The sequence below is a fragment of the Pongo pygmaeus genome, chromosome 6, assembly GCF_028885625.2.
Source record: "Pongo pygmaeus isolate AG05252 chromosome 6, NHGRI_mPonPyg2-v2.0_pri, whole genome shotgun sequence".
Classification (NCBI taxonomy): Eukaryota; Metazoa; Chordata; class Mammalia; order Primates; family Hominidae; genus Pongo; species Pongo pygmaeus.
In genome coordinates, this window is record NC_072379.2 from 57,712,461 (window position 1) to 57,725,332 (window position 12,872).

The following is a 12,872-nucleotide window of genomic DNA, read 5'->3' on the forward strand; positions in this document are numbered from 1 at the left end:
TTCATTACCTCAGTGCTGACTAGAGCATCCTCTCCTTTAAAAATAATTGAATTCCTGGTTTTTGTTTTTTTCCCTTCTCTTAAAAACCACACAGCTTGTTTCCTGAAGACAAAGGAAATAATAAACAATAGCAACTCCCAATTTGACTTTGATTATTTGCCAAGAGTCTTCTTAGTTCATGTGGTTCTATTTCATTAGAGAGGACCGATTAGCATAAGAAGAATGCTTCTAAATTAAGCTACCCAAATATGCACTTAGTTAGTACTCTGGGAGCTAATTTATTGTGTTATTTAAAATATAAATTGGCTAGCAAATCTATTTATTGAGGTATAACAGCTAGGCAACAATGCATAACTTTCTCTTGGCTGTTGAGTGGTTTTTAATCATCTATTGAAATTTAACAGAGAACCATTTCATTAAATGGAAAGCAGATAAATACTAAGAAGTCTGTATTTTAGAGTATATTTGAGGAACAAAGAGGGAATTGGGGTTTGCTTTTTAAACAGTAACTTTTTGTTGTTTTAATTTGAAGTGTAACCAAAGATTCACAAAATCACTTGTGGGGATGTTAAACAAAGCAAGAAATAAACAAATAAGGCAGAAGATGGAGTAGGGTAGAGAAACAGAGGGATGGAAAAAATTGTGTTAAGATAGTGCTACATTGTCAATTAGACTAATGCATATTTTTGCCTTGTACAGTTTTGGGGTTGGCAGTAAAAACTATGTACCTTGTTTTATTTTAACAAATGGCATCATGAAAATATGCTATTTGGCATGCTCTGTATTCTAAATTCCCAGAACCTAGAGACATTTAGGGGTTCTGGGGTCCCCTTAGGCTGTGGGTCAAGAACATAGTTGAATCCAGATACCCTGTCCGGTCTGGAGTTGTCCTAAACAGATCAGCTCTGGAGCATCTCATGGTGCTCTGATATAAATGGAAGAGTCTTGTAGATGTTGTAGCATGGTCTTGAAATTCTATCATTGTCACTTATACTAGAACTCAGTGAGGGTAGGCAGAAATGGAAACAAGTGACAGGCCTTTCTCACCTTTCTGCAAATTTTTGAAATTTGGCTTATCTGATTTCCAGAGCCAAGGTTTCAAAGAAGTTTTAGACCTTGTAATTTATGATAGGTGGATGTTTCCTTAGGTTCACGTTGGAAAGAAGAAGAATATCAGAATGTTTCCTCTTTCCCCAGGACAGCCAAAATGTCAGAGAACCAGGAGTCTGAGGGTAAACTGAAGAGAGAAGGCACTGACTTGTAGTGTTTGCCAATTTCCATAGTGTAAATACTCTCACGCAGCCAATTTCAAGCTACCAACTTCACACCACTAAACATGGAGTTGGGAAGCAATGTGCAAAACTGGTTCTCCTGATCCAGTGAGGGAGTGCCCACACACTGCTGCTAGAACTATCTTGCATTGCTGTCTGCAGGAAGTAAATCTTTAGCAGGTTAGCCGGCTCTTGTTTCCATGGTACACAGAAGATGATGAGTCAGGATCTAAGTCCTTGCAACACTCCTGGCGAGAGCATTTACTGCTATAACCTCTGCCCCTTCCTCCCCCACTCTCACTCTCTTCCAAAAGAAAACTACAAATGTAGGTCATAAAGCTAGATATTGAGTAAGTGTAAATAATGAACTGGATTGTGCTTTTTATCCTCTTGTGGATATCAAATATAAAAACTGGACAGGGAAGGAGAGAATGAGGATGGGAAATCTTGATTACTTTTTAATTGCATCAAATACTGTGTGGTAAAGTGGGTTCCTAAAAGGGGAAAAAGACAAAACAGTTTTTTGCCATTCTGCTACAAGTAAGGTCTTGCTTTCCTGGCATTTCTGTGTAGGAAGAAGAGGGTGTTTGGCATTGCATGTGGTGAAAGGGGAGAGAGGGTGGAGGGAAAGAATGGGATGGATCATGGCATTGGCAGGGATAAAACTCACTGTAGACACAGTTAAGTTGAGTGCAATGACAGAGGTTTGCTTTCACATTCAAGCTGCTTCATTAATTTCATTGGGGCCTTTTCCAAGGAAAGGGAGGATTCATAAAAGGGAAATCAAAGAAGCCTGGAAAAGAAACATTTCCCCTTCTGAAGACTGTATTATAATCCTTTTTTCTGAAAAAGTACAGTAATGAATGTTATATTTATTAGTGTTGTAATTTCTCCTCTTACTCCACTTCTTAAAGGGAAAAAAAATATTCTGTTGGTCATAAAAACTCTGATAATAGTAGTAGAGTGACCATTGGTTGAGTCCTTATTATCTTTGTAATACACTGGCACATGATACAAACTTAAGACATATTTGTAAAGGGCCAGGCTCGATGGGTAATCCCAGCACTTTGGGAGGCCGAGGCAGGAGGATCCCTTGAGCCCAGGAGTTTGAGACCAGCCTGGGCAACATGGTGAAACCCCGTTTCTACTGAAAATACAAAAAATTAGCCGGATGTAGTGGCATATGCCTGTAGTCCCAGCTACTCGGGAGGCTGAGGCACAAGAATCACTTGAACTCAGCAAGCAGAGGCTGCAGGGAGCCAAGATCACATCACTGCACTCCAGCTTGGGCCACAGAGTGAGACCCTGTCTCAAAAAAAAAAAAAAAAAAGAAAAGAAAAGAAAAGAAAGACATATTTGTAGACCAGGTGCCCTGCATCATTTTGTAAGTATTGTCTCTGAATCCTTACAAAAAGTTAAATATTCATAGAGTGAGCAACCATTCCAGATTGTCTGACCCTTTTTTACTTTTAGCACTCAAAGCCCTATGTTCCCAGAAACCTCTTGGTCCTACGCACAATGGGACAAGTGGTCACCCAAATTCTTATCCCCATTTTACAAATGAGAAAATAGAGATAGTTAAATCATTATGCCAAAGTCACAGAACTGGCTTCAAACCCAGAGCTGCCGAATCCCAAGTCCATGCTCTTAACCATCAGGCCAAATGGCTTCCTATTATCCTGTACTCTGCTTTTAGATTTTCATTAACTATACTGACCAAGGAAAGAGAAAGCTTCAACTTTAATAATTCATCCCAACCTTGCTGAAATTAACACAGAAATTCTTGGAGTTAATACAGAGAAAATATTCCATGACTTGTTTTTAATAGACACGTTCAAAGCACGTCTAACTGATCTGGTGAAATAAGGCTAACAGATTTGACTGAAAGGTCTTCACCTCTCAGGTGTTCATTCTGTATCTCTCTAAAAGGAAGGAACGTATTATTGGATCACAAGATTTCTTCTCATTTGAGTACCCTGATTGTCAGAAGTCTGTTTCTCATATCATGCAGTAATGCCTCTTCCACTTACTCTCATCCTTTTATCCAATCTATTATTTGGAAGTCATACTGCCCTCCCCTTTTACCACTATTAACTTGATAATAATAGATTATTTTATCTATCCTTTATGTAGAGATTATGACATATATCCTGATTTAAGAAAGTCAGCTTTGAGTCAATACATTTACCATTGTCTAGATATACAAGTGTACCTTACAACAGGGGCGGCCCCCAATCCCTCGGTCACAGACTGGTACCTGTTTGTGGCCTTTTAGGAAGCAGGCCACACAGCAGGAGGTGAGTTCGGGCAAGCATTACTGTCTGAGCTCCGCCTCCTGTCAAATCAGTGGCGGCATTAGATTCTTATAGGAGGGGAACCCTATTGTGAACTGCGCACGTGAGGGATCTAGGTTGTGCGCTCCTCATGAGAATCTAATGCCTGATGATCTGATGTGGAACAGTGTCATCCCCAAACCATCCCCCACACCTCAACCCTGTGCATGGAAAAACTGTCTCCCACAAAATTGGTCCCTGGTGCCAAAAATGTTAGGGACTGCTGCCTTACAACACTTTAACTCACTTTATACCCTTTTTGTGCAAGTACTGTCTTTTGAAAAACTTCTACATAGTTCAAACTCCAGAAGACATTATTAATTATTGATACTCCTTACTTCTGTTCACATATGTAAATTCTCAGCTGCTGTTCATTCTCCTCTGCATTTTCATGTTTCCATTACAGATAATTTTCCTTCTGTCTGAAGAACAGTCTTTTGTACTTCTCTTAGGGCAGATCTGCTGACAAAAACCTTTTCCAATTTTTTGTTTCCTTGAAAATATGTTTACAAGGTCTTCATTTCTATAGAAGTTCTAGGTTGGCAGATATTTTATTTCAGAACTTTCAAGATATTATTTCACTGTCTTCCAGCTTTCATTGTTTCTGCTGAGTAGTCAGTTTTCTTGCTGCTTTGAAGGTACTGAAAGTACTGTTTCCTTTTCTGTGACAGCTTTTAAGATTTTCTGTCTTTGGTTTTAGCAAAATGCTATTCTGTGTGTGTGTGTGTGTGTGTGTGTGTGTGTACATACACATACTATAGTGTAATATACTATTACTAATATACTATTATGTGTACTATGATGTGGTTAGTTTGCTTTGTGTTTATTCTATCTAGGATTCATAGAGCTTCTCAAAACTGGCTTGGTAACTTTTGTCAATTTGGGAAATTTTTCAGTCAATATCTCTGAATGTTACTATTTATTTCTTTTGCCCCATTTCTTCCTTATCATTTTATCCTAAAATTCCAGTTAAACATAAGTTAAATGTTTCATGGTTTCATGTCTTTTCTTCTTTTTTTTTTTTTTTTGTATTTTCCATACCTTTATTCTCCATGCTTCCGTCTGGATATCCTCTACTGACCTAACTTCCAGTTCATATAGTGTTTCTTCTACATGCCTAATCTATTGCTAAAACATCGATTGAGTTCTTAATTTCAATGAACAATGAATGAGTAACTTTTTAGTTAAAGAACTTTCATTTGATTCTCTTTTATATATTCTAATTATCTTGTGAATTATTTTTCTATACCTAACATCTTGCATATTTTGTTCACAGTTACTTTAAAATGTGTACCTGGTAACTCTAATATCTGGATCATTTGTGGTCTCTTTCTGTTATCTTTTTTTCTCCTTAAATTTTAGTCATTTACTCTTGTTCTTTGTCATGCCTACTAAATTTTATTAAATGTTGAAAAAAATGTACAAAAAATATATGAAGAAAAATGTTATTTTTCTTCCAAAAGGATTTAATTTTTTCTAGAAAGGCATACAGAGTAGAGGCATATCACCTTGATAAAGTCTGGGATTGAGATGATTGATTCAGTGCTTGATTTCAAGGTTTGTGAGGACTAACCTGTTTCTGGTTTCTTATTACTGCCAAGGCATTGTCTTTCACGGATCTGATGGAAAGCCTGCAGTGCTTACCAGTGCTGTCCCTCCTTGACAGGCTTGCAACTCCAATTTTTTGTTGTTGTTGTTTCTTTTGGGGTTTTCTTTGTTTTTGTTTTTTGGTCTCTCAAGCACCATAAGACTAATGAGCTTTTCATTCTCCTATCTGCCACTTTTGACCTGGCGTCTTGGTCAGAGAAGCTTAAAAATTGGTGAATTTCCCAAAGGGAAAAGCAGCACAAAATTTTAGGCTCACTTCCTTGTGATTCCCTTTTCTCTACAATCATGGCCTCTCTCAAGGCTTGGTTGCTCTGATACCTTTAAACAGCTTATTTTCTTTTTAATTCAGCTTCTATTGTTTTCTATGGAATGAGGTTGGTTTGATGGAAGCTATTGTGTCACAGTCAGAAGTGGAAGTCCTAAATTATAAACAGTATTGTTGCAACTGATTAAGATGGTGTACATAGGAAGCCCCTTGGGGATGTTGTAAAGGCGCACCAAAAGCTTTAACTGCTCTAGAATATGTACCATTATGATGGCTACATGTGGGTCTCCTGAAGCACCTAGAAGCTCCTTTTCTCCTTCTATTCAATAACCATTTGCTACACCAGAGGTGTACAGTGGGAGACCTCAAGAATCGTTTCCCTGAGTGCTGTTGAAGCAGCTCCCAGCCTTGATCTCTGCTGTTTTTTCATTCTTTCGAAAGTGACTTATTGCATTCTTTGTTAGAAGTGTCTGCTAACAAGCTTTGGCTTGTTTTTTATTCTCATTCCCAAGTACCTTTTCAATATATTTTTATTTGAATGCTATTTACGTTATTTCTACTTATAGTTAGTGTCCGAAAGCAAACTAAAAGATAAGATTTAGTAAATGTGGAATGGAATAAAAGTAGTGAAAAGAACTTACATGTAAATCAGAAACCACAACAAACAGATTCTCTTGAGGGTATGCATCATTCTATACTGGAAAGCAGAAACAATAAACCAATCCTACGTATTCTGCCTGCCAAACTTGCAGCTCCCATGTGGCTCTTTTCTCTTTCCTGGTGAGTAGCACCACCTTTGCAAATCTGCCCATGTCACAAGCCTGAAATGGGGGGGATGTGTTGGGGATGGGTAGAGAAAGTCTCACTTAACCTTTATATCAGATTAATCACTGATTTTATTGGTTCCATCTTACTACCCTCTTCTCCTTCCCCTTCTCCCCATCCCTCCCATGAGCCCACATCCTCTTATCTGATTTGGTAGTCTCCTATTGCCTCCTTGTGCCAGTATCACTCCCTTCCAAATTAGCCTTCTCCTTAGACATTAAGTCATTTTTCTACAATGCAAACATAAGCATGTCACTACCCTACTTAAAACCCTCTAGGATATATCCAGAATAGGCAAGTCTATAGAGACAGAAAGCAGATTAATGGTTGCCAGGGGCTGGTGGGGAGACGGGGAGTGGGAAGTGATTACTGATGTATATGGGTTTCCTTTGGGGTGGTGAAAATATTCTGCAACAAGATAGTGTGAATATACTAAATGCTACCAAATCGTACAATTTAAAATGTTTAAAGTGGTCATTTTATGTTAAGTGTATTTTACCACAATTGCTTTTAAAGCCCGATAGGATAAGGTCCACTCATCCCAGCATGTCACTTGGGGCATCATATGGTCCCACTAGTGTTTGCCTGTTCATCTGTCTCTTCTGTTTCCCTCTATTCCTGCATGAATGGGACGACGTACAGACTGCTGCACGCGCCCGCAGCTTCACGGCCCCTGCATTTCCACGCAGAGTTTCCTTTGTTTGCGGTGATCCCTCTGCTGCACGCACCCACAGTTTCACGCCCCCTGCATTTCCACACCTCCTGCATTTCCACTCAGTTTCCTCTGTCTGCGGTGATCCCTCCACTGCACGTGCCCACAATTTCACCCCCGCTGCATTTCCACGCCTCCTGCATTTCCACGCCTCCTGCATTTCCACGCACAGTTTCCTCTGTCTGCGGTGATCCCTCCACCCCCACCCTACCCACCACTCTCCGTCCACTGATCTCCTTCCAGACCCCCAAGAGCTTCCCCTGACACATCTACATCAACAAGCCCACTGTGAACTTCCCTCTCTTTTCTGTCATCTAAACAGGCACAACTGGGAAACCTTTACTGGCAGGTCTGTGTTTCTAGTTCCAGGGAGAATTATATCGTTTTCTAAAAAATAAAGTGGAATGAAGCTTTAAAGTGTTTGTATAACCCTGTTGAAATTCATGACACATTTGTGACCCCCTGGAACATCTGGAACACATGAGGTTAGAGGCTGCAGCTCTAGTGTGGAGGTACCCAAAATAGACAGTTCTATTCAGGGAGCCCTGAGTTAATCTTGTCACATTTAAATACGTAATTACAGCCCCGCCACATTTTGTTACTCACCTCTAAAAGCTGCTGAGTGGTCTGTTATCTTTGATTTGTGAATGGTGAGTGGCTTGATTATAAACAACAGAGTGGTTTATTTTTCCACACTAAAAAATATATTTTTGAAGTTAATATCAGTAAAATGCTGTATGTGAATCTGCTTAAGAATATGCTTTGTTTGGGAATTTTGTGGCATGTGAAACAACTTTGTCCTTTAATGAGCTTTCTTTTCCCCCAATATTAATGGCACAATTTACAATGCCATTGGGGTCATTACACATGGCAGCTCAGAAATTGGACCAGGATCAGGTAGGTCACTGAGAGGAAGAGTAAGAACACCTGACCCCTTCAGCCCTCCTTCACCACTTGATAATTATGGACAGGGAAGGTGTGTGTGAGTGCGCATGTGTGTGAGTAAATACCAGGAGAGCGGATACCCAGGAAGTGAAGTCGTGAGTAGGTATTAAACAAATTTCTACTTGTATTCATGAGTAGGTGTTAATCAAATTACCTTGATGTAAACAGAGAATTCCCTGGTTTGCCACAGAATAGAAAAAATTCTCAACAGTGGTTTTCAACAAGCAGTTGGAACAACAGCATCAGCATTGCTTTGGAACTGTTAGATATGCAAATTCTTAGGCCCTGCTCTGGACCTTCAGAATTGGAAAGTCTGGAGGTGATGCCTCACGATCTCTTTTAATGAGCTCAGGTATTTTTATGCATGTTCAAATTCGAGAGCCATTGTTTTGTTTTTTGGTTTGTTTTTGAGGTGGAGTCTTACTCTGTCGCCCAGGCTGGAGTGCAGTGGTGCCATCTTAGTTCACTGCAACCTCTGCCTCCCAGGTTCAAGTGATTCTCCTGCCTCAGCCTCCCCAGTAGTTGGGATTACAGGCGTGCATCACCATGCCTGGCTAATTTTTTTAAAATTTTTAGTAGAGATGGGGTTTCGCCATATTGGCCAGGCTGGTTTCAAACTCTTCACCTCAAATGATCCGCCCACCTCAGCCTCCCAAAGTGTTGGGATTACAGGCGTGAGCCACTGCACCCAGCCAAGAACCATTGTTTTAAACAACCTTTTTAAACCAAGGTTTTTAATGAAAATGTAGGAACACCATGTTCTAGGGTAGTTTAGGTTCATATAAGCATATATACATATATATTTATTTATATTTAGAGATGGGATCTCCTTTTGTTGCCCAGGCTGAAGTGCAGTGGCTCAGTCAGCTCACTGTAGCCTCAAACTCCTGCACTCAAGCGATCCTCCTGATCTCAAGCAATCCTCCTGATATAGGCATTTTGATTCTGGATTTTGAATATAGATAAGTGTTGGAAGAATAAAGAAAATGACCAATATTTACTGAAGACCATCCCAGGCCGGGCACTGTGCTAAGTATTCCAGGGACATTATTCCACTAACTCCTCACACAACTCACAACTACCCCACGAGGTAATACTTGTTTCCCAATTGTAAAGTAAAGGAACCTGAGGCTCAGTGAGGTTAAGTTCCTTGCCCAAGGTCACACAACGTGCAGTGCCTCTTGCTATGCTCCTGCACTCTGACTTCTGAGCCCAGGCTGTGAAGCACTGTGCTATCCTTTGTTTATCCTTTGTTAGCTGCAGCACTGCTTCTGGGGGCAGGATGACCTTTAGCTCTTGGGTATTCAATTTATTGCTGTTCCGGACCATTGCTGCCAAACTCATTTCCAGTTGAAGCAGCTGGGTTTTGTCACACATATGACTTTGTTAAGTGTCCTCAGCTGAGCTGAAGCTGCACAGAAATCACTCATCAGATTCCTGCCAGGGCCAAAGATACGGATGAAAATCTGCAGGAAGAAATGTCTAGCCTGGGATTGCGGGGCAGCAAAAGTTTCCCTCTAGAGTCCTATGAAGAGGTTCTTGTCACACATGTTTACTTTCAGTTTGTGATAAAAAGTGGGCATGTTGGGTTTCCAGTTGCAAGCTTCTACACAAATGGTAGATGGGTTTCGCTGTCATTGCAGTGAGGCACAAATGACCATTGATCAACTGCAGCAAAACACAAAAGTTTCACATTTGCATGTGAAAGAGTTAAGTCTGGTCCCACATCTGCAAATGGGATCTGCCTCCCTCATTGTAATATGTGAAATACAAAAACACAGAAAATTATGTTTATATCTGCAGTATTTTTTTTCATCAATAAACCTCAGAGGGCTATTGGGAGGTGAATAAAAATGTTCCGTGACTAAGCTGCAAATTTCAGTTCAAAGGTAAGGAATGATTGAGTATGAGGATTTGATTAAAAACACCACACGGGTGTTTGCATCAGAAGTCAGGGTTCTAGCTAGTTATCTCACTTACAATTGTGTGACCTGGACAAGTCACTGAATAATTCCAAATAGCTCAGTCATCTCAATGCTCATGTGAATGGTGCTCCCTGTAGTTGTTCAGTGCGCAGCTTGTATAGCTGCGAGTTGCAAGGTAAATATCATCTAATAGTGTTAATCCTACTTACCGCATGTCAGGGTTGTAAGATGGAGGGTGTTGGGATATAGGGGCAGATTTTCAATATAATACATGTACTATCCAAATATACTTTTTCTGCCTCAGTTTCCTTCAGATTGAGACAAGTAGAAGAACCCAGCCTTTTAGGAAGGGCCTTGTGAAAGTGACCTTTAATTGCTGATCGTGATTCTGCAGAGAAGTTACTGAAAGTGATGTCCTTTTTGCATACGTTTATTCACTTCATGCACTGGTACCTCCTGTCCATTCTCCACATATGGAACAAGACATCTCAGGCCAGGCTGACCTCTCCTGCATGTAACTTCCCAACCCTCAGTGTCAGTCCTTGCCCTTTTGGCATTGAATCATGACAGCTTCCCGTTTCCCTCTACTTGGAATATTAGCTGACGCTAGAGGCTTAACGAGTACAGAGACCAGTCCCCTTTTGTTGATTTGATCCCATCATTAGAGATGTTTTAGGAATGCTTTATATCACCCAACAAGGGCTTGGGTTACATAAGTGCATTTGTCAGAACTGGTGAGTCTATACTTAAGACTAGTGCATTTCATTGTATCTTAACTTGACTCAAAAGAAGAAAATCTGTAAACACATATTAAACTCTGACGAATAATGTGATGCTGAAGCGTTTGGGGGAAGTGCACTACGTGCCCATTTTACTTTGAGATGTGTCAAAAATATAAGATGGATTAATGGATGGGTGTGGGATGGATAGAGGCACCCTTATGTGAGAAAGCAAGTAAAGTGAAAGTTCATGACTCAAAATCGTCACTATATGAATTGTTTTCGACTTTGCTATGTTTTAAAATGTTTTATAATCCAATATTAGAAAAAAAAAGAATGTTCTAACTCTATGCTGCTCAAAACATGACTTTCTTTTATTTCAAGTGTCAAGTTTTTGTTTGTTTTGTTTGTTTGTTTGTTTTTAAGAGATGAGGTCTCATTCTGTCACCCAGGCTGGAGTGCAGTGCATGTGGCATGATCCTAGCTCACTGCAGCCTCCAACTCCTGGGTTCAGGTCATCTTCCTGCCTCAGTCAAGGATGTTTCTGTTTTTTTATTTTTTTGAGAACCCAAATTTCCCCTTCGTTACTGATAAAGGCTAAAATGGAAGGTATGGCTCAATGTGAGGGACAATTGGGCTGGCTAACTGAAGGGTGGAATTAAGTAGACAATCCACCCCACTGCAGGCAGACCTGATATACCAGAAGTAGTGGGCTGGAGGTGGGCCTCACCAGGTAACACTTGCAGCGCAGCACTCCCAACTGCGGGGAGCAGGCAGATCACTCTCAAGAGGAAAAAGACAAGGAATAATTTTCCATTTTTACACTCATGAGAAAAGAACACAACTTTGCATAAAATTAACTAAGTTTTAAAACTTTTCTACCTTAACATGCCTATTATTAAAGCCATCAACAGCCAGATAGGCAGCTTGTCCAAAGGCATGCACTGGGAGAGTATGTTCTGTATTTCATGTGAGTTTTAAATAGAGTTTAATCTGAATGAAAACTTTTCATGTATTTAGAATATCCATTTCTCTAAATTTCCATTCTTTTTCTTTTTAAGGTAATTATTCGAGGTGGAGGACATATTTTACCCTATGACCAGCCTCTGAGAGCTTTTGACATGATTAATCGATTCATTTATGGAAAAGGATGGGATCCTTATGTTGGATAACCTACCTTCCCAAAAGAGAACATCAGAGGTTTTCATTGCTGAAAAGAAAATCATAAAAACAGAAAATGTCATAGGAATAAGAAAATTATCTTTTCATATCTGCAAGATTTTTTCATCAATAAAAATTATCCTTGAAACAAGTGAGCTTTTGTTTTTGGGGGGAGATGTTTATTACAAAATTAACATGAGTACATGAGTAAGAATTACATTATTTAACTTAAAGGATGAAAGGTATGGATGATGTGACACTGAGACAAGATATATATAAATGAAATTTTAGGGTCTTGAATAGGAATTTTTAATTTCTCCTAAGAGTAAGTGAAAAGTGCAGTTGTAACAAACAAAGCTGTAACAACATCTTTTTCTGCCAATAACATTAAGTTTGGCATGCCATGCATATGAAGGTGTTTGGAAATATTATTGGATAAGAATAGCTCAATTATCCCAAATAAATGGATGAAGCTATAATAGTTTTGGGGAAAAGATTCTCAAATGTATAAAGTCTTAAAAGAATTCTTTGAAATAAAAATCTTATATATAAAAGTAATGATGAATAAATTCTTGATAAGCAGAGGCTCTTATGCAGAGAACAAACAATCTTTGCCTTTTCGTTTTCTTTTTCCTTTTTTGAGTTTGAGGTGTACACACTTCTGAAAGAGCCTGCAGGCTACGTTAGTTATAAGAGCCATTTTAATTTGGGCTTCAAATTCTCTACTTCTTTTCTCCAAATAAAGAACAACCTAATTTTGTACCATTGTTAGAATATCCAAAAAAATTAAGATAAGCTGGCATCAATATATACATTTATAAATATACATTCATTAGCAGTTTTCTAACTAAAATATCACATCCTGGCACATCTTTTCGATTTATGCATCATGTGCTCACATCTCTTTGAAATTCTACAAGATGTGTGGATTTTTCCACATCACTTCCTTCTCATATTACCCATCTATGAATTGGCTCACTGGAGAATTAAATTTAAAAAGTCAAAGCCTGTTCTTGCGGCAAATATTTTATGGAGTTTATTCTTTTAATTTCTCATTTTGTGCCTGATTTCATTCAGGTTTGTGATCTTCCTTTTTAAATTGTTCATT

The 12,872-nt window shown here is 39.2% G+C and overlaps 1 protein-coding gene across 3 annotated transcripts in view; it reads left to right on the forward strand.

The window, feature by feature from the left end:
• CPVL (carboxypeptidase vitellogenic like) overlaps nucleotides 1-11,915 on the forward strand; it is a 205,503-nt gene extending 193,588 nt beyond the window's left edge. For all 3 annotated transcript variants that reach the window (XM_054494678.2, XM_054494677.2, XM_054494679.2), the window contains one exon: nucleotides 11,665-11,915. In XM_054494678.2, the coding sequence (XP_054350653.1) occupies nucleotides 11,665-11,775 (111 nt within the window). In that variant the 3' untranslated portion in view covers nucleotides 11,776-11,915. The remainder of the gene's footprint in view (nucleotides 1-11,664) is intronic.
• The last annotated feature ends 957 nt before the right edge of the window (nucleotides 11,916-12,872 follow it).